A 22196-nucleotide genomic window follows, 5' to 3' on the forward strand; every position below is an offset into this window, starting at 1 on the left:
TGAGGCTTTTATGGGCATCCCTGAACAATAACTTCGGCCTTCTTTTTTCCTTTCAGCAGGCTGGATATCACCTCTCAGGATGCAAAGCTCTGCAAACAGAAGCAGATGGCTCCTTCTAGCTGAGCTACTATCAGTTTGCTGTTCTTTCTCAGCATCGCCTCAGTTTCAGTCTCCAGAAAGCATTTACAGAACAGACTGCCATGTAGGAGGAAAAGAGCCTGATTATAATGAAAGCAACATTCCTTGTCTTACACTCAGCAGTGACGTGTTTCCAGAGAGGCTCCACCGTGGGTGATGTGCCACAAATGTTCCAGCTGTTTCCTGCTACTGACTGGTGCCCATCAGGGATGTACCTGGAGCCCAATCCTCCTCTCTGGCATTTTGAAACAGCGAAAACAAAGTCATCACACATCATCTACCTCCCTCAGCAGCAAAAACAAGGGAACATGCTGTTCAGGCAAGCTGTTGAATCTGCATGTGTGACCCTTTCTGAAGAATTATTCCTTTCTTTTCTGTTGGAAGAACATCTTCACACACTTCACTTCAATGACTAACAAGCCCCTGCCCATGTGCTCTGAAATGAGCATTTCCCAGTTGCTGCCATGGTAAAATTTGCAGCAGTGTAAAAAAGAAATAAAACTCCCAAACACCTCATGTTGCTGGGAGTAGCAGACAGAGACCATGAGATGGCACACTGCACAGCTGCCAGGCTGCTGGAGGCACACAGAAACAGGCAGGATGTTCCTCCTCATGAGAACTGCAGTTAAATCACTGGCACAAATTAACCATGCTCAGAGACTCAAAACAAGAGACTTACTTAAATGTATTTATCTAATTTTATTTGGCTTCGTTTCCCATCTCAGGCTCTTTTACAGGATGTAAGAGGATTGAATCCCCCAGGAAGAGTGGAGGATGGATACGGAAGCAAACTAGAAAGCGCAGAACATAAAACATTTATCTTGAAACTATAAGAACCCTCTTACAAGTTTGAGGAGGTGAAAAACTACCATGAGAGTAATTTCCAAAGGGCACATTTTGATGCTGATTATCTGTATGTTCAGACTCACTGCAATGCCTGCTGGCATTTGTGCTGATGATTCCCAGGTGGAGCAGTCCTAGGGAGTTACCTGTGTGTCCATGAAGAGGGGAATGTGGCCGAGGGAGAGTTGGAGATGTGCTGGATGTTACAATCAAACTCTTCCTGTTGCTTGTCCGGCAGCTGAAAGAAACAAAGATGAACAAACCATCAGGCACAGTCAGATGGACAACAGCACCTCGAGGCAAGTCCTGCAGAATCTCTTTCTGCTAAGGAGGAATCCCTCAGTATTTAGGGTGGGATTTCCTCACACTCTTGACCTCAGTAGTGATCCTGCAAAGAAGGAAATGTACATGGACAAAAGGTACTTGGTCAGCAGCAAGTGTTTCAACACTCTGGAGCATTTGTTACACAGGCCGCTGGAGATAGCTGGTAACTCATTCCTGATTCACAGAATATGTGCAACTCATGCTTTACAACTCAAACAGAAAGCAAAAAACAACATAAAATACCCCTGAGGGCTTTGGATGCTCTTACCAATACCCCACCTAGCAAATAAATCCGTTATGATTATTGGCTTGGTTATAAGAAACCAGAGCATATTCCTTAGGGCAGAGTTAAAATTACAGAGCAAAGTGTTAGCACAGCTCAGCAGATGAGTGGATTACTAATCAAACTTAAAACCTGGGATCTAAAAATCTTTGTGAACACATGTGGCAGCACCACTGGAAAACTCTGCAAAGCAAGTTTCAGAGAGGCCTCCACCACATCAGCTCCACTCATTGCCATGACTTTGTTCCAGCAAGGAAAGTGACACTTCTTTGGGACAGTTCAGATTTATTTTTCCCTGTTGGGAGTTTCAGAACTGAACCAAATGAAGAAGGATGTGTTCCTCCATTTGCTTCCTAGCTTGTGACTGTTGGTAGCAGACATTTAGCTCTAAACATGATAAAAGAAATCACAGTGGGTGAGGGAAACATTTTAAATCATGGGAGCTGTGAAGAAGAGCTGCCAGATAGTTAAATCCCTTTCTGTTTGCCATTTCTCTTGCTGCTTAAAAAGAAGAAATGAAGTTGCTAGCAAAATCTTACAACTGACCAAGCACTACAGCTACATACATCTATCCCTTGTACCTCCAGCTTGCTTCCTACATGGCAGGAACACTCCTGCTTACTTCAGCACTTCCCAAAACAGGTAACTAGAATCCCATTGGTATTGACGGGGCTGGGAGAGCAGCCAGGAGCAGGGAAAGCTGAGCAAAGGAGCTCGCTGGCCCCACTCCAGGGGTGCCCTGTGAAGCTCCAGACTGGGTTGCCCAGGCACACGCAAAGCCTCTCTGCTTGCAGACCCCAAATGCTGACATCTGCCAGGTCCTTCCTGCACTGACTGATCTGCTGGAGCTGCCCAACAATAAACACACTCGGGCTGCCAAGAACTACAATTTAATGCAAAAGTATTTTGCTGCCACAGGATACAGTGCATCTGACTATTATTATTTGTAACCTTATTTTATTGCTGTTCTATAGGAAACTAGAGAACTTGATGCAGAAAAAAAATACAACTGAACTGCCAACTATAATAAACAGTAATAAAGTTGAAGCACCATTAACTGCTATTCAGGCTCTTTAGTGTACTTAAAGCATTCCTCAAAATTATCCAACTGATTCCATACAATCTCCATTTACATTCATGTATTATTCAAAAACAGTCCATCCAAAAACTGATTGCCATTGTGCACATCTCATGGAAAAACTAACAGCCTGATTTTAAGAAGCTTAAAATCCCAGATCATGGATATTTTTAACATGTTTTCAGTTACACTATTCCAGTAACTGCTGAAAAAATCCAGAATACTCAATTTCAACATTAATACCAGATAATAATTGTTTACATTAGCACAAATCCTTCTTGCAACTTGAAATTCCTGAGTATTCTAGTGTAATATATATTACTATGTAAGAAATAATAAGGAAAAAAATCCTGGGTATTTTAGTATCAAATATAATGTAAGAATTTAGGATCTTGCTCAATAAAAACCGCTAGTGCAGTGAGAAAACAGAGCTCCATTCTCTACAGTTGTATCTCTTTGCTAAAGAGAGTTCCTACAGCACACTTTACCACAGCAATGTCTGGAGCCAGCTATGGAAACTTGGTATATTTAAACCACAGTATAACAGGGGAAGTGAACTGTCCCAAACTCAAGAGCTTTTTAACTGTTTGCCTGCATTTCCCCAATTGAACAGAGTTTTACAAATCCATTTTCTTTGCTGTTTTTGCCAAGATAAGGAGCCAAAAGAGAAAGGGTTAAGGGGATGGAGAGCGAGCACAGCTGAGAACCCTTAAAATAGGTCAGGTTTACACAAATGTACCCAGAGGAGGGAATGGCTTGGAGTGAAAGCCTAGCCCCAAGATGGGAATAAAACATCATTCTCTTTGCACCCTCAGCATTGGATAACTTTTAATTTCCTGGATCTCTCATCTGCAAAAGAGAAACACCACTTGGGTCTGTTTAGCCATTGCTATGACTTATGTGTGTTGGCAATAAGGCAAAGCTTAAACACAGAGACTAAAAACACAACACCCAACTTCTCAAATTCATGTTCCATGTTGAGAAAAATACACAAGTACAATCATTCTCTCTACTGGCTGAAGAGAGCTCTCTGCATATAGAGAAAAAGCTCTTGACAGGTGTAGGAATCCCAGAGGAAATGCAGAACAAGAGTGATGAAGTTCTGGTAGTCACTAAAACAAAAAAAGGGTGAAGGAAAGAGCAAGACAACCAGACTTCAGTGGGATGATCTCTCCCCCAACAAGTCACTACAACAGAATTTGAGCACCTCCTAAAAACAGCTAAATATGAAGGAAGCAAAGCTGGCTTTAAGCAGGGCTTAATGCCAAAGAAATTCAAACTAGTCAATTTAAGTGTTGGCAGAAACAGTTCCACGGAAGAAAAAAAATGTTTCCTGGAAGGTTCATTTTAGCCAGACAGACAGTGCTGGGCTCAAAACTGAGCTACCAGGCCAATGATAATGAGGAGATCATGTTGTTAATCCTTTAAATTTCATTCATTACTATTTATTATTATTGATTACCATTGGTGAATTCTCAAAACAATACTGTATGCCTTCTTGCTCAAAATTAATTCATCTACATAAGAAAACAGGAGTAATAGGAGAAAGTAAAAGGGGAAAAGGTTGCCTATATCTTACTTTTAACTAGAAAAAAAAAAACAGTTTTTAACCAGTCCGAGAGATTTCAAGCATTAGTATTTGTTTATAAGCCAAAGTTTTGCTGTTTTCATTAAGCACAAGGTGAGCCCTGAACCTCCTTTCCTCTCACAATTTGCTATGGGTCTTGTTAACCATTTTGTTTTTTTTTTCCTCAGATCTCACTTCATAACTTCAGAGAGCAAATCCCCTCCAGGTCTTCCACTTTAGGCAAAACACAAATTAAAAGCACAGAGTTTCTGTAGGGCCCAGAGCTGTAGGGCTGAGCTCCAGCCCATGCAGAGCTCTGGAGGCGCTGCCCTCCCTACCCTGGCTGAACACCCACACAGCCAAACCTGAGTCTAGAAACCTGGGAGCATTACTGTGTAATTCTGAAAACACACAGTAAAATGGATATATTATATTGAAACACTTGAAACAATGCCTTTGCATCACTATGGAAATAGAGCTTTACTCTGTTTCTGGAGTTAACTTCTCCGCTTGCAGTAAAAATATCTTTTGTTACGTGTGCTGAAGCGTCCCAGCGCATTCCTGAAACTGAACACTGCAGGACATCGGACGTGGGCTGGTAACTGGACACTGTGTTTGGACCCACTGCAATGTGCCCCCGAGCCAGCACCCTTGCCCAGAGTTATTTCTGAGCACATTTGGCGCTGTACCTGCGACCTGCATGCAGACCCCAGCTCTTCATCTGCACCCCAACCTCCTCCTCCTCCTCCTCCCGACCCAGGACAAGCCCAGGGCAAGCCTCTAAAATGAACACCAAGAGTGCACCTTGTTTCATGTGCCTATTCAGTCTGTAAAGAAATCAATTACTCAGTTCCAGCATAAATCAATATTTGATTCTTTATTTTAGCAGTTTACTCAGGGGATATCTTCAACTCACTGAGCAAAACTGATTAATGCCCAAGAGGCATCCATGTAATGAAAGCGAGGGCCACAGAAAAAAACATGTAAATATAAATAATCAGCCACCACTATCAAGCAATTTCATAGCGATGGTGGTTATTATAAATGAATAATGATAAGGAAGTTTCTCAAAATCTATCTGAATTTATAGGCCTTGAGAAATTTCTCATACCTGAAGCTGCCAGAGTATGTAAGTAAACAAGATAACACTGATTGCATGAGCCTTCTCATTGACTTTGACAGAAATCAACTTGAAGAAATAAGATATATGGAAAAAGTATAGCTTAAATCACATTTTGGTTACTATTCATGAATACATTTTATTCGTATTAGTGATTTGTCATAGAATCACTAAGATCAGAAAAGACCTACAAGATCATCAAGCCCAACCTTCAAACAAAAATTTTAATTTAGAATTTTGTAAACTACCTCAGGTTGTCAGAGTGCCAGATTAACTCCTGCACTAACTTCTTTCAAAATAGGATTTCAGAAGCCGAACATCGCACTTGTTCCAGATTTGACACCCCATCTAGTGACCTCAAATCTCTATGAACTGGGATCCAAAATTCAGAGCAATCACATCTCAAAAGTTATTTGTGGTTACGTATTTTCCTAAAATGTAATATCACCTAACCAAACTTCACCAGATTCTCCTCTGATGTTACAAAAGTTTGGTTTCAGTTGATTTGCTTTACAAAGAGTTCTTTATGAGAAACAGACATTTTGGAAATGAAAATAAGTATTTAAAATTTTTATTCACAATGACAGAAAATTTACAAAATCCAAAATCTGCATGTCAATGAATGCAGCAGCTGCACAGCAATGTTAACTAGATGTGGAAGTTATCGTCTTAATTATAGTAATTCAAAGATGGAAGCAATTTTGTAAGCTTTAGCACTACCAACAGCAGGGATAATTAGTTCTCTAAAATAGATAAGTAAGCATCTGGTTCAACTGATTTCTTTTTTTTTTTTTTCCATATTCAAGAATAGTTTAAGAGTTATTCATCCTAGAATAACTGGGAAAGAAGTGTTATTATTCATGGTGTAGGTTTGGGGGGTTGCACATTCCTGCAATAAACACCTCTTTTGTTGTAAAGAATACAATTATACACAGTTAAGATAGAAAGGATGGAAGCATGAGTCCAACAAGCAACTTCTAAAAGATTGCAGGCAGAGTCTCCACCACAACAGACCCAGAATTATCTTCTTCCCAACATCACCTAGGAAAACTGCTTTTTATTTCCTGTCATTAAAGTCTCAAGAGCAAGGAAACAGCCTGAATTGGGATTCCTTCCTGGCTATTTTGTCCAGAATAAACAACTAAAGAGCCTTTGCCCAGTGCATCTCTGGACAATCTGTACCTGCCATTCACTCCTTTATAAAATCAATCCCTATACCATGATTCTGAGATCAGGATTCCAGTTTCCACCATCTTTCTGAGAACTTCAAATAGGATTGAACTTGGAACCTAAATAAAGACAACAATGAAAACCAACTGCAGGGTCCTCTTCCACAAAAAGTTTTCTACAATTTAATTACTACAAACACAGAAACAGAGGCAAGTAAGGCTCTACTCAGATTTGCACTGCCCATTGTTTTGAAGCCCATGAGACAGAATAAACTGGACAAAAAGAAGAGCACAGACGAAAAAGACGTAGTCACTTCTGAAGTGTGGGTTGCACTTTGGTAGAGATATCCAGAGAGTGCATGGGGGTAAAACACACAAAGAACATCCTTTTCCATAATGCCACCACTCCTTTCAACGTGCTGCCAAACACATTAACTGAGGTGAACACAGAGTCAAGCAATGCAAGACTTACAAAGCAAGGAGTAAAATGGGTGGCAGATGGTTCTTTTGTTTTAAAGAAAATTAACATCATTGTACTTAGGAATTAACTTATTGCATGAAAGACCATTTTCCTTTCATCTAAACCAAGTTATATGTTAGACAAGCCCTCCTACCTCATTTAGAGCTTGAATTGAAGGAGCAGCATCACCGCAAGCTAAGAAATTACAAAAGAAAAGGCTGAAATTGCCAGTGAACACCAAATTTATGTCTAATTTGCCTAATGCTTGAGGCTGGTGCACACCTGCTTACACCATGCTTTATAGTCCAGACCTCTTGCATTATTAACAACATAGGAACAACTCTGCAAAGCCAAACAAAATGAGATGTCACAACAAATTACAATGACTGGTACAGCCATTCTAAACTACAAAAATCCACTTTATTCTGACACACCCCAAGCCTATCTTTGCTTTAGCATAAAAGAAAACTAGAAAAAAAAAAATCTCTGATTACGGAAGAGAAACCCCAGAATAAATATAGACATTATTTAATGGCAAAAACGCAAACAAACCTTCTCAAGCACTCCTATCTCCTTCTTCAGTTGTGTTATGCATTATACTGCCATGAAGTTACATCATAAAGTGTGAAAGGCTGATTGAACCAAAGCTAAGCATAACTGCATACTTTCATTTCCCATTTCCTCCAAATCTATTATTAAATGCTTCACGTAGCATAGCTGCTTTTTAAATAAGTCTCTACTTGGCAATTCTCACGGAAGATAGTTTATCACATTCCTTTCCTCCAAAAAACCCAAGCAAACAAATTCCAGAATGAAATGACAAAATGACTTTATATTGTTTCAAATCTTCTAACCGTGGAGTGTACAATTACATACAGGTGTGCAATATACAAACCTACTCTAGACACTCTCCCCCAAAGATGCATCCAGGAAACAAAGCAAATGAGCTGAAAATGGAAAGTAGTTTTCTAGGTTTAATGTAAATGTTACATAAAATAATATGAAAACTCACTTGGTTGCTTGTAGCACACAACATGAACATTTGTTCTCTTCATTTTGTTTCAGAGCATTTTCTTAGTTTAAGAACCAAAAAATGTTACAAATTAGCTCATTATCAGCTACCTGTGGTTCCAAACCTCAGCATGAGCATTAATTACTGATCTAATTTAAATCTATTCTAACAATACACTATTCTAGAATTAATCTCCAGACTGTCCAGGGAGTTGCCTCTACTGCACAGAACACAGATTTTCACATGGCCAAACAGCAAGTAATAACCAGAGTGGCAACATTCTGACAAGACTCAGATATTTGCAATCAAATTATTGGCACATTTGAAAAATACATGTTCTCAAGGTGCTCTCCCTGAGCTCCACTGGAAAGGTTTATGTTCTGTTGGTAAGATTCATCTTTCTAGCTATGCAAGACCAACAATAACAACCCCACTGAAGAGTGTCAGGGTTTGTTTTTGCTTGGCAGAATGTTACACTTAAAATGTCCTTTCCTACCAGCTGGAACTAGATCTCTGCAGTGGCTTTCAGACAAGTGCTGGGCCGGGCTTCCATGAGTGTACTAAGGTAGCCTGATAATAGTTCAATGGACATGTTAGGAAAATAACAGGCTTAAACAACCTGTAAGCTCTGTAGGCAAGCTACAAAACTTATGACGTTTGTCCAGGACTAAGCTTAGACAGGGAAGCGCCATGCTCTGCCTGCCTGGACTCAACCAGGGCTGAGCAGAGCAGTATCCTGAGCAGCAAGACAAGGTGAGATGTGTTTGCAACATGGTGATTTAATTCAAAACAGATACAGAGGGAGAATACAGATTGCACAGGTTGTTCCCTTTGCCTTTGGAAGAAGAAATGCTGCTTGGGACCTTTCTAATCAATGCACTCACTGAAATGGCAGAGAGAGAAAAGAGGCTACTAAGAGCTGGCTCTCAACATCAAGGAACAGGGCAGACAGGAGCTGAAGTTCTGTGAACACTGAAAATGCTCAGTGTAGCCACTAAGACTGGTATAACTCATGTCGACAGATACACTGCAGTGCTGAAATAAAACATTCAGTTTATGTGGTCCTTACTCACTTACAGAGACAGGTCTGTCGATAAACCACTGTCCCGGATAAAAACAACACACTTAAAAAGACATGAAAAATTATTTACAAAAACACATTAGATTGCTGAACTGCAGTGCATATCAGACCAAATAAGCTGACTACTAAAATATAAGAAAATACACCTGTAGAAGACATTTCATGTTAATGGAGCAACAAAACCACCAAGGGCAGGAGAAGAGGGGGAGGCCCTGGGGGCAGATCCTGCCCTGGCACACAGAGCAGCCCTCAGATCTGCAGCAAAGGGAAGTTTCTGGAACAATCAAGCCTGATTACATGTTAAACCTCATTCTTTTGTGTAAAGCCTACTTGCTGAGCCAAATGTTCATTATCCAACAGCCATCAATTTTTCATACAAGGATGGCAGTTCCCATTTAATAACTATACAAATGTGCACTACAAATAGATACATGCACACGAGGTTTTGAAATTTTAGTGGACTGAAGCTGCAACAACCATTCAAAAGACTAAGCAGAAGAAAAACACAAACAGAAGTCACAAGCTGACAGCTAAAGCTTGTACCAGCAGTACATCCAAAGGGTGAAGCAGTTCACCACTGCCAAGAAAGGGTACTTCTTTTAAGAGCTATTCTACTTAAGACAGCTGAAAAGTAAAATCAAAATCAATTCCAGTTACAGTAAGACAGTAGTATGTACAAACATATCAATGTATCAAAAATATGAATAGTAGCAGTGATAACAAAAAGAAATCGTAAAAGAAAGTAAGAAAAAACTAAAACCTACTAAAATCTGAGCCATAATTTCCACAGCTGTTAAAAAAGCAGATATTTAATAAAGGTACCTCATGTAAAATTGGATCAGAATGCAAGCAAAGAAACTGCTAAAAGCTTTTTGAATCCTTTATGTACTTACTCATAACATAAAGGGAACTAAGAAAATGTGAGCATTATTTTTACAAATGCATCTAACAAACTTGGCAGAAACTCACAAGCACAGGAAGACACAGCCCAATTTTTCTCTGAGACAATGGGAAAAGATAGGGCTGTTAAATAACATTAGCCTATTTCTGCATAAGTAAGAGATTGTTGCGGAATTCATTTCTGGGAGCCATATATTGTGAAATCCCAGCATTCTTGCTGCCCCAGTTCTGTTCTGCACAGAGTCTGAAACCAGCATGGCCAGCAAGAAAACAAATGAGACCCATGAAAATTGCAGAATGTACACTAATGAGGACACAGCAGAAGACAAATGCAAACAGTTAAAGAAAGTCAGGTATTCAAATTCCATAGCAATCATGCTTAATTTAAATTAGGTCTGTTAATTGTAACATCCTAATTTACGGCGCAATCAAGACTGGAAAAAAATTACAGGACAGGAAAACACACAATATACTGGAAATTAAGTAATTTCAAATGCCATCGCAGGATTCAAGCTCGCTTCCTCAGAGAACAAAGATTCAGGGAAAGACTGTTCTCATGGGTGCCTGCAGAAGATTTTTTATCTCACGTCACTGTGAGTCTCTCCTCTGGCACATGCTCACTGCCCGTGTCGCATGATACCAGAAGTAACTCCTTCAACATCAAACAGAACACGTCAAGTGACGTTTACATTTTTTATTAAACTCTGAAGGAGTTTAAATCATGTGCTTAGTGCTACACAAACACAGCAGGCAGTAATGAATATGGGGAGGCATCATACTGATATAAGCATAACATTTGCTTAGATTTTCACTACATGACTAGGCTTTGTCCTCATATAAAAGCTTATATGAGGACAGTCGAGGCATTTTTGTGTAAAGACAGTGATTGCTTAAGCTAACAATCTCAAAACACATCCAACTTACTGCATAGCACTGCCTAAAATGATAGACAAAAGAGACTGGTATCAGGTGGCTTGGATTTCATATGTGGCACAAGACTCCTCTGCACAGGACTTGTAAGCATCGTCCTTCTGAATACCAGTTCTCTGGACCCTTCTACCTTCAGGTGACATAAACCAAACCAAACCAAAAAATAATACGCCAGAACAATCCTTAAAACTAAATTTTTAAGAGGTCTGGAATAACCTATAATATTTCATTACAGAAGTATGTTTCATTTTACCAGCAAATCAGCTCTAAAGAACATTTAGATATTAATCTGTAGTCCTCAAAATAATAGAAAAAAATAAGACAATTGGGCTATGAGTAGAGAAAAACTATTCAGGGATTATCTGATAATTAGCTACGAATGTAGAGTCAAATAGCTTCAAAGGTGTTTTCTTTAATGGTTAGAAAAGATGTTTACTTGCTGAATATAATAACCAAAATGGTGGCCAATAGAAAGTGTTGAGCACCCGACTGAAAACTAAGTAATTTCTCTCCAAGTATGTGTTTGGTGATAGAAGATGACATTCTATACAGTGTATTTCTCAGTCCCTTAAGTAAGGTCTCATTTTTCTAACAAACATTTTCCTCTAATGTGTACAGTTCCTTGTAATGCCAACATTCAGCTGCCAGTAAAATAACAGGAATTCCAAGTGCACCAGAGAACATCTCTTAGTTTCTCCCGCCCACAACCTCACACCTCTCCAAAGAACAGGGGCCTGCAAAGGGAAACATCATGGTATGGGCAGAGGTTCCTCAGGTCCAGGTACGTCTCCAAGTCCATCCCAGAGCTTGAGGCTGGTGGGCACTTGGATTTAAAATGCGCTTGTCAGAGACAAAAAACAGTCAAAATAAGCAGATGCACAGACTCTGTAAGGATTCCAACACCCAAATGTGTCGACTTCAATTAAACACAAGAACTGCACATTTCCAGGCCAATCACGTGCCACTAAGACTCTCTGTCTTACTTTCCACAGTAGAACTGATCTCATCTGAGCATCCCCTGTAATGTTCAGGATCTCCCTTTTCCTCATACCTCTCCTCAAACAAGTCTCTTACCCCAGTATTTCATTTAGCTCACTTAAAACACCCATGCAAAATTATTTTATACTCAGCAGTCTTGTTCATGTCAAGGATCCAAATAATTCATGAAATTGTCTGCAATTTGTGTGTTGCTCCATTTCCTCTCCACAAAGGTTTTGACTTGAAAAACTGGTTTGTCCTGGGCAATAGCCAACTGTTCATACAAGAGAGTTTCGATCTGAACAAAAAGCTTTCAAGGCTCAAAACTTCAGTGTTAACCCTCTAAGACCCTTTCCCTGGGTTTTAGTCAAGCAGAGAAACTGCCAACAGTATTCAAAATGAACATAAAATGTGATTTACATAGAATCCCACATAAACTAGAAATTACAAACAGTCTGGGTAGATTGCCTGAATCATTACAAATATTTGGGGGTTTTAGGAGGACCTTGCTTCTATTCATTGGAACAGCCTTTTCCATTGTATTTAAGTACTGCAAATATTCTGTAATGGAGAGTGTATTGGAAGCTCCCCAAAACTCATCCGTTAGTGAGCAAAATACCCATTACACTTCCATGCAATCCAACAAACTATTGTCATAAAGAGATTTTCAGAAGATAAGGTGGAAATTTTTTCTCCCCCAAGCAGTGCTTTTGTCCTAAGGCCATATTGAAATACCTAGCAGAAGTAATTTGAATGAAATTTCCTCTCCAATTATGAGTGTCAGGAGGTTATTTAATATGCTGAGCTAGGCAAAAAAAAAAAAAAATGGAGCTAAGTATTAACAAAAGCATCAGATTTCCAGGTCTTTCCTATCCTTCTCAACATAAGGGAAACATTTCTTATGTTATTCATTTAAGCAAGGAAATGTGTGGCGTGACAGCTGTCACTTTAAAGTTAATTATAGTATAGACTCACATTTTTAATGCCTGTTTTATGTTACCACAATAAAGTAAGTATTCTGCTAGCATCAAACTAATTGTTTTTCTTCAAAGTGACAATGTATATGTGGAGGAGGTGGCATCCTTCTGACACACACAGCTTTTTAACGTCAATCTAGATGAATCAGCATTAAAAAAACACGGAACACATTTGGGGGGATATGTATGGACTCACTATCTAACGTGATCCTGTTATGGCAGCTAAAAAGTTACCACAAAAACACCAGTGCATCAGAAAGCACCATTTATATGTTCTTGGCCACCTGATCATTTCCATTCACTCATTTATGTCCAGTGAAAGGTGGTTTCTCTCACTGTTTGTGACTATTTCAATAATGAAGAGCATTTTTCTTAGTTACCGAGGAACTGTTTGTAATGAAATACAACAATTTCCATGGAATCATTGATCTTAGAGGTGTTTTGCTACTTAAAGATTGCTTTACACTTTGTAAGCAGTTAATTCTTGTGATTTTAGCAAATTATTGTATCACTAAAGCCCTTTCACTGAAAAGAGGAGAGGAATTACAGCATCAACAGAAATTGTGGATACAAATCCAAGATGTCCTTCCTCAAAAATCTACCTTTTTCATCCTCCAGAATCATCTTCCAAGCCACTTCAACACACAAATCTCCCATCTGAACTTTGCAAAGAGAACATCACTAAACAAAAGTGAAATCATTAAAACCCACAGTCACAGCCTATTCCACCCAGAGAGGATTAAAATGAAAAAATAAGGAAACATTAGAAATCGGCATTCTAAGTCAGTTTTACAAGACCAACAAACACCCACTTGCACAATTCTACAGTGCTGTTAATATCAAATCACAAGAGTATATTCAAGATACGCCCAAAGTGTAAAGAAACAAAAGGACTTAAATCCAGAGACATTTAATTTAGATACGTCAGAATTATGCTTTATCTTTCCATAATCCAATTTCAGTAGGCAATGCCTCAGTAGAGCTGATATCAGAATACCAACCCCATATGCCCTTTGAACCAAGGAGCTCTCATATTTCTCCTATAGTTTAAACTCATAAATATTTATACAGAACCAGTTTGACAGGTAAATGTGATTTATGTTTATGTCACCCCTCCCATGAGAAACTTATGTATTTACAGTTTGCTCTTGACTTTCTCTATCCTTCCGGGAATACACTGGAGAAGAAACAATCCAGCCACTTTGACTGGAGCAGCAGATGGTTCACTTTTCCAGAGCCATTAGCTGCGGCGAGAATCCCACCAGCTGCACGAGAGAGCTCATTTCCACAAAATGCACCGAGGAGAAAGAGGAGTCCTTCCCATTTGCCTCCTAATGCAGGAGAAGCCATATGGGAGTCAAGCCCTCTAGGATTTTTAGTACATATCAGAAGCCATTATAGAGAAATGTGCCATAGCTCAGTAGTCAGAATACCACAAGTAACCCTTTCTTGCAATGTGAAACTAAATTAAAACAGAGAAATCCAAGGTGGAGAAGCCCTGAATTAAGAGCACACAAGCTATCACTAATGCAACAGGACTCTACAGAAGTTTTACAAACAGAGCAGTGGAAAACCATATCAAATATTTGTCACAGTAAAGTATCTGTACTGCTAATATGACCAAGATTGCGAAGTTACAGGAGAAATGTAAATCAAAAATCATAATTTTTAAAGGAAGTGCACTAAGAAGTGAACATTAGCTTTGAAAGGGAGCCAATTAAAATAGAAAAATATTTATTTACTTATTTAGTGATAGAGTACTCCGTTCCTAGTGCCCAGACGCCACAATCCTGAGAACATTAGCACACAGAAACACCCAGGTCATGGCACTGCGACGCACTCCATGTGCAGGGAGGGACCACTCTCACAGCCCAGATACTCTCAAGAGCAGAGTCACTGCATACGTGGACACGGGATTTCAGGATGGATAGCCTGGCAAGAATCACATTATTACAGTGATTTACCACAGTACTCCTCAGACCAGCCCAACCTGCCCACCCATCTCCCGCAAGACGGCAGGCAGAGAGCTGGCAGGCTGCCAGCCCAGCTCGGCAGAAGGTGATATTCCCAGCAAACTGTCACACATGCTCAAATATTTCATTTCTGAGGCTGGCTGAAGGCTGTGGCTTCCATCCTGTGCAAAATAGGATTTCCACCACATGACTTCATGCAGCAGCTCTCTGCTCTGAATACTCATAGTGCTGTTTGATCATTTTGAAATACCTAATACTCGTTAATGTGATTAAATCAATAAAAAGTCATCTCTTTTCCATTAAGATGCTCAGCGGATTTACAGATCAATTTCTTTCTTTTTGTACTTCTACTGCGAACAAATAAATGGAATTGTAAATTTCGAGTAGGAGTTTTCTGACAAAATATCACACGTGAAACCTTGTTAGTATCTCTCAAATTGTTTCTGACCTTGATGTGTAATTTTAAATTCAAAATGGCACACTAACAAGATACTGAAAAACAAGGATGGTTTTTTCTGTTATGAGAGACACTGTGGGTGTCCGCCCTGTTTGCAAGATTATTATTGCTGAATTTTCAAAAAATACTACCTTTGGGCACACAGAATGGAGGAGCTTCAGGAAACCAAAGTTGCGCAAGCAGCAGTAATAAAAGGATCCAGAATCTGCAGGTCTAACACAGGTTATTTTCTTATGCAGAGGTGTCCTCCCTCACCTGCCCTAAACCAGCTCCTGGCTCTGCCCAGCCCCTGGCTCCCACAGCAAGCCAGGTCTCATTACCACGCTGCTCCCATGCTCACAGGTTGGTGGCCAAGAGCACCTGAAAGCCAAGTCCAACCTACCTTAGCCTTTGGAAATGGAGGCACAGGAGAACAATTTGCCTCCCTTTCCCCTCCCCAGCCAAATGCAAGAGATCTGTAAGAAAATACAAAGCTTTATCTTTGTCACTTCTGTCACTTTACCAAACCACTGCTACAACTGCTCAATGGGTGTGAAAGTTACTGCTTGGAGCAGAGACATCAACACACAACCTGGATCTCAAGGAGCTCTTTTACTTTAAAAAACAGGCTAAAGACAACAATTTCGAAAAGAACAACATTGCTAATGCAATTCCTGGTAAATAAATCTCTATTTATTTGCAAAATCTTTCTTCATTGCCACTAAGATTTCTAAAAGTCACTGGCAGCACACAGAACACAACTTTGATAAAATTTAAATCACAAATGTGGAATAATAACAAAAAATTAAGAGTTCTCTGAAACATTTGTTGGTAGAAGCTACAATCCTCTCAAAAAGATTAATTTAATTTCTAATAGCTGATGAAAAAAATTTACCCTAAACCTAAGCCAAAGCTTATATTCTGAGTCTTACATAGATTAAACTGTATCAGCAAAACAGCTGCTGAGAAATTCTGGTACCAGCTGCAACTGTTTACTCATAAATCTGAATATACTGCTTTAGTCAGGATTAGCTACCTACCAGTCTCACCAGTAAGTTTTCAGGCTACGAATGTTAAGCTCCACAGAGCACCTGATGAGCAATAATTATGTTGATATTTCCCAGTCTTGAAGGGACACCCCTGTACTGCATCAGATCTGATACTATTCATTAGTTTGCACATTTCAATGGGATTTTATCAAAATCCAGAGAGCAGGGTAAATACAAACACTCATCCTATTAACTGCTACATTAACATGTTCACATCTCCAATAAAAAAATATGCTAAATGTATTAAGCATTATTTAAAATTTAAGGTTATGCATATCTCTGTGAAGACTGTAAGTGCTGTAAGTCAAAATATTTGCAAGCCTTTCATGGTGCTGCCTATTTCAACATAATACTGTTTTGCTACTTCAAATAATAAAGCCGCTTCCTCCCAGTAAGCATCTATCCATCATTTTGTAGAAACAAATCCCTCAACACATTGACATAGTATGAGAAGGAACAATGCCTTTAAAATATCTTTAAAAAGAACGAACCGGGATCTGCACAGTATGATTTTTTACAACGAATACAATTACAAATTATTCAGAAATTAGGAAATCATATCTAACGTACTAGGATATTGATTCAATCTGTTAAAACAGGAAAAAAAGCAAGACTAAACAGCATTGAAACAAGTAGCTTAGAAAAACATCGTAAGAATTACTCGCAAAATCCTTAGATTACCTTTTGGATCGTCTCAACATGCTGGTAGCAGGCAGAGAGAAATTGGACAGCACTGTCCAAAAGGAGTCAGACATGATCTTTAAAAGCTTTCATTGCTGGGAAAATACAGCACAATCAAGCCACTAGCAATAAATAAGGAACTAAATAATACCAGTGACAGAGCCAATGCAAATTCCCTGTAGACCTTGCAAGCTGTTCCATTAATGTGAGACAGGCAGGCAAGCGTACATATTGCTGCTGTTTCCACTGCCTCTGTTTTCTCCCTGCTCCATCCCTGCCTCCCTCCCTCCACCTTAGGAGGCAGTGCAAAATGAGATATTTATTCTCTTCCTAATACATGCACTTTAAACGTGGAGTTTGGTGAATACACAGCATACATGCTTTCTGCACATATCTCTGTGTTCATCTAATTGCAAACAAAATATTTTCAGTATTTTCAAAACCATAACAGGGCACTGTTTGCAATCCTGAATAACACAGGGGGGTTTAAGCCGTGTCTGCACAGAAAGCACCATTGACTGCCTAGTTGGTATTTTTATTCTGATATGGTAGCTCTTCTTTTCCTAACTACATACGGCACATCAGGGCATTTTGCTTATTTTCCTTAATTAATCTTCCACCTTTAAACAAATCCCATTTTTCATCTTCAGTAACTCAGGCAGATTTTTAATTAAAAAAAAAAAAAAGAAAAAAAAAAGCTTCCAATGCCTCCCAAGATCAGTTTAAAACCAGAAAACCATTCTCCCCCTGAAGTCAGCCACACTAGAGCTACATCAGTCACAGTAAACCAAACTCCTACGTAGCACCTGGCCCCCAAAAACAACTCAACCAGCTGAATTTTGACAACAAAACACAAGCAGGACTCGTGCGATGCACATCAGAGGTTACTCACACACTCCCTTTGCACATCAGCCACAAGTTCACTATTCTCCTTTGTGCCTGTAGAACCCTCTTGCCATGTTTTTGCTTTTTCCAGAGTCTAAACAAAATCTTGCTGGACTCGGCCCCCACCCCCCCTTTTTTTTTTTTTTTTTTTTTTTTTAATTTCAGTATGCAATCTATTTTCTTTCTATTGTGGCTTCTTTAAGCAGTTCTGCCAGTAGGAAAGCTAAATGACGTTCTCATATTTCAGCCTTCTTGAGTGGCTTTTTATCACAGACATGAGAAGATGACAATCAACAGCTGGCACAGCCTTCCAAGCACAATACAGCCCTAAAAAAATAATACACAGAAATGTCTGGGAGAAAGAAATCCCACTAGACTTGCTTTAGCCTTCTGCAGAATCTCATGGAAGAATTAAGACGGTCTTCATAATTTTTCATTAAATAATTACATATTTTTAATACATACATTTATCAAGAATCGCAGTATCTGATTGAGCAAAGTATTCCCTTCCATCTGGAATTCAAACAAGCAAATGGGATTTTTAGACTCTCTGCCAACATGACCATCTTTTCTAGTGCTTTTAAACATTTTTACAAAGCTAATCTACATCACATAGTGGTTTGATTCACAAAGTTAATTTAGAGTACCAAACTCTGACCAATCTCTGCCACTGTCTACTGTGGATGAGAAAGGAACTAAACACATTCATTTTTGTGTCCATATAATATCATATGCCAATCAAGCATAAACTGAAAACTAGCATTTTAGAATTAAATTCAGAATATTATGTGACCTTCCAATTCCAATAAACCCTGATCTTGAAAAGCTAAGAAAATTTTACTCTTGTCAGCTAAAACATTAATTGAAATTCACGAGCAATAATGGTGGAACAAAAGTGTTCAGTTAACTAACAAAATAAACCTATCACAGTAGAAATAAATTCCTGACTGCTTATAGTTAGCAAATAAGATCACAATCAGCTAACACCCCTAAATCGGTATTAGTAACGCTTTTTACAAAATGATTGAAAACTCAGTAGTTGAAGACATATCACTCATTATCACTGTACTCAGCAGCAGCACTTTCACATCTCTTGCAGGAAGGGACACAAAAAGGAGAAGCCATTTTAGGAGAACATTTCTCCATGGGCATCAGTGACTGACAGCCCTACAGCAATGTTAATCCAGCTAAACCCTGTCCATCCTCTGCTGCTCCTGGGGAACACGGGGCAACCCCAAGCAGGGAAGGGGATGGGGTGTGTGCTATCATGGAAACTCAACCATTTACTCACCTTGCATTTAACGCAATTCTTCAGAGTTTTTACCAAGAACTGCAAAAAACACTTTGAGAATTACATAATGCTTGTTCAAAACCAGCAGAATTTTCTTTTAACACTTTATATTCCTACTTTTCAAACTGCCTGTTCACGTGAAGTAACAAATTCTAATCCTGCAAATCAGCACCTGCAAAGCGCTCATTTGGGACCCAGAGATTCCCAGAAATTCAGAGTACCCCCAAAAATGTGAAGACACCACACTTGGAGATGTAGTGTTTTTGCTAGAAAAAAAGAACACAAACCGTCCAAGGAGCTTTTAAAATAAGGCATGTCGTAAAATATGACAGTGTCAACATTTGCAAAATTGTCTTACTAGCAACAAATATAGAAGTCTAAGGATTTTCTCACACCTACAATGACAAATGAAATCCTTTGAAAGAACTGTCTTACTGTCTCTGTATGATCAGCAAAACATTTTGGAAAATCCAGGCCAGAAACTTCTCACTAAGTTCAAAAATATACCATACCTGTGTATGAAGAACATGTCAACAGCACACTCACACAAATGGGTTACAAGATGAGTTTTCTATTTTATTTAACTCATAATAACATTAACATCTCTTTGTGAATTCCAGATCCTGAGTTATCCAAGCCTAAAGAAACCTCTTCCTTTCTAACATTCTCTCACTCGCCTTTCAGGATATTTAGTCTCCATCAATCTTCCTAATGCACCTTCCTTCTTTATGCCCAACTTGTCCCCTGAAAAGACCACCTGCAGACATTTCAGCAGCTCCTGCGATGATGGAGTATTTCTCTGTCAACCAAATGTACAGTTTCCAGAGGGCCTCCTAATGACACTGTGTCCACTGGACAGTTATAAATAGTCAGTGTCAACGACTTTCCCTATCTCTCATCTTTACCATTACCAAAGTAGGATATTAATTAAGACTGACATTAAATGAGAATGCAATTAGGCAAACAGTTCACATGAAAACCCATTGCTTTCTGGACTTTTTTTATAGCAGTTACATTTATCATTAAATAAATTTCCTCAGTATAAGATCATCTTCTTTAAATAAAATCTGTCATTTTAAAAGTAAGCCAAACTCCCTGAAAAGTCTGAAGCAGTACCAAGCAGATCAATGAGGTAATTTTGAAAAAGAATAACCCAAAGATCAAAACTCCTGTGACTGACTACCTTTTAAGTTGACTATGTATCAAGAAAAGTTTCCACAAAGTGTTGATTGTAATTTTAAACACTTCAACCAGGATGAACCATGTAATAGTGCAGTAGTTTTCAAAATTAATTTAATTTCACGAGTTACACTGTGGTAAAGGGAAACTTACAACAAAAATCAGTTGAAATATTATTGGGAAAAACCAATAGTATCTTGCTAATTAAGCCATCACTTGAATTGGTTACATTGTATTAAGCTTCACATAGAAATGTGATACTTGGAGACATAACTTTTTTAATTAGTCAGTAGACAGCAATCCATGAATTACTCACTAGAAATACCCAGAAATTAAAACCATTTTGCTAGCAAAACCAAATTCTTTGGAGAAGTCACAACAAAAGAAGATACATTCTATCTCTACAAAGAGCAATACTGACTTTCTTTTAAACTTTAAATTGCATGCCCAACGAGCACAGAAAATTATTCTACTATAAGTAAGCATAAGTTAACACAGGTGAAGAGACACCTGTATCACCATACAGTGAAAGTGGTTGTAAAAACTCCAGCAGAAAACTTTGGTCTTTCAATAGAGAGAAAGGAGAAAGTTCTTCCTTTATGCTTAAAAATAATAAAAAGGAAGGTTCCTTTAAAAAAAAAAACTACATGGGAGATGTGTGTTGAGCTATTGGGGCATCATTATTATTTGAACAGTGACCTAAGCAAGGGAAGAACAGACTGTCTTTGAGCTGCCTGCAATCGCCAGACTCCTAAGTAACTGTCTGAGAGAAAACATTAGGCTGAATGTATCTTCAAGGCCCACTTTTCTATCATTTGCTAAATTATAAAACCATGGATTTCTTCCTTTTGGGGCAGAAATCACCAATCCACCACCCCAGAGCTAAAGAGTCATACTCTTTTACTACCATGGCTCCCATGGATTTCAATTGCTACTTCTGTATAAAAGGGCTCCCAAAGACATATCTGTATGAGATTAAACAACAGCTGATGGCCAAGGGTTTTGGGGGTGAAGAACAACTAAACTTCCCTCTGGTGTGCATTCCCTATTCAGGGAACATCCTAGTGACTGCACTAGTTATGATTCAAAGGATCAGAACATTTACTGAAGCAGCTATCAGGCACTGCACCTGCATGGAAGCTGCCAACTCCTCATGTAACTTTAATTGGGCACAGTTACTGAACTAACAGGGTTGCCATTCTAGTGGACAGCCTGAAATGCTATCTAATGCACTACAATATCACTGCTAAGCACAAGCAACTGCTCTGATTTCAGTCTAAAACAACTCTCACAAAATTATACTCACTCAGATAGAGAAGACGCCAACCACAGCTCCATCATCACAATCTTTTAAATGACGACATTACTAAATAAGTGATAAGCAGTGCTAAAATACCAAGTTAATTGTGCCCCAAATCCTATGAATATTTAATATGAAATATTCTTCTTTTGTATTTTTATTTACAAAAATGTCACTTATTATTATGTTAATATTCCATGCACACTATCCTGCCCAAGTAACACCAGTAAGATGTTCAGCTACTCCAATACAACATAAGCTTAACATAATTTCAAACTCACAGACTTGACAATTGGGCTCAGATGCCATGGAAAGGTCAATTATCCTCTTTAAATAAGTTACAGAATCTTGCATTCTTTCCCTAGCCCCAGCCTTCTTCATGTGTGATTCAAATGTCCAGTTGTCCAATTTAATCAAACGTAACCTCCATATGTGATTCAAATGCCATAAAAATTGAGAAATGTTATTTGAAAACCACCATACTGAAAATCAGATCTGAAATGTCACTTCCTGTTTACACAGAAATCTTCTAATGCTTTATC

The 22196-nt window shown here is 38.8% G+C and overlaps 2 protein-coding genes across 8 annotated transcripts in view; one reads left to right on the forward strand and one right to left on the reverse strand.

Annotated features, from left to right (window-relative positions):
- PRDX1 (peroxiredoxin 1) overlaps nucleotides 1–22196 on the forward strand; it is a 354741-nt gene that overhangs the window by 107785 nt on the left and 224760 nt on the right. The gene's annotated exons all lie outside the window — the stretch shown is intronic.
- The window catches only part of MAST2 (microtubule associated serine/threonine kinase 2), a 186510-nt gene that overhangs the window by 64811 nt on the left and 99503 nt on the right, over nucleotides 1–22196 (reverse strand). For all 7 annotated transcript variants that reach the window (XM_066324943.1, XM_066324946.1, XM_066324945.1 and 4 more), the window contains one exon: nucleotides 1128–1219. In XM_066324943.1, coding sequence (XP_066181040.1) covers nucleotides 1128–1219 — 92 coding nt within the window. The remainder of the gene's footprint in view (nucleotides 1–1127; nucleotides 1220–22196) is intronic.

The sequence above is a fragment of the Sylvia atricapilla genome, chromosome 9, assembly GCF_009819655.1.
Source record: "Sylvia atricapilla isolate bSylAtr1 chromosome 9, bSylAtr1.pri, whole genome shotgun sequence".
Taxonomy (NCBI): Eukaryota; Metazoa; Chordata; class Aves; order Passeriformes; family Sylviidae; genus Sylvia; species Sylvia atricapilla.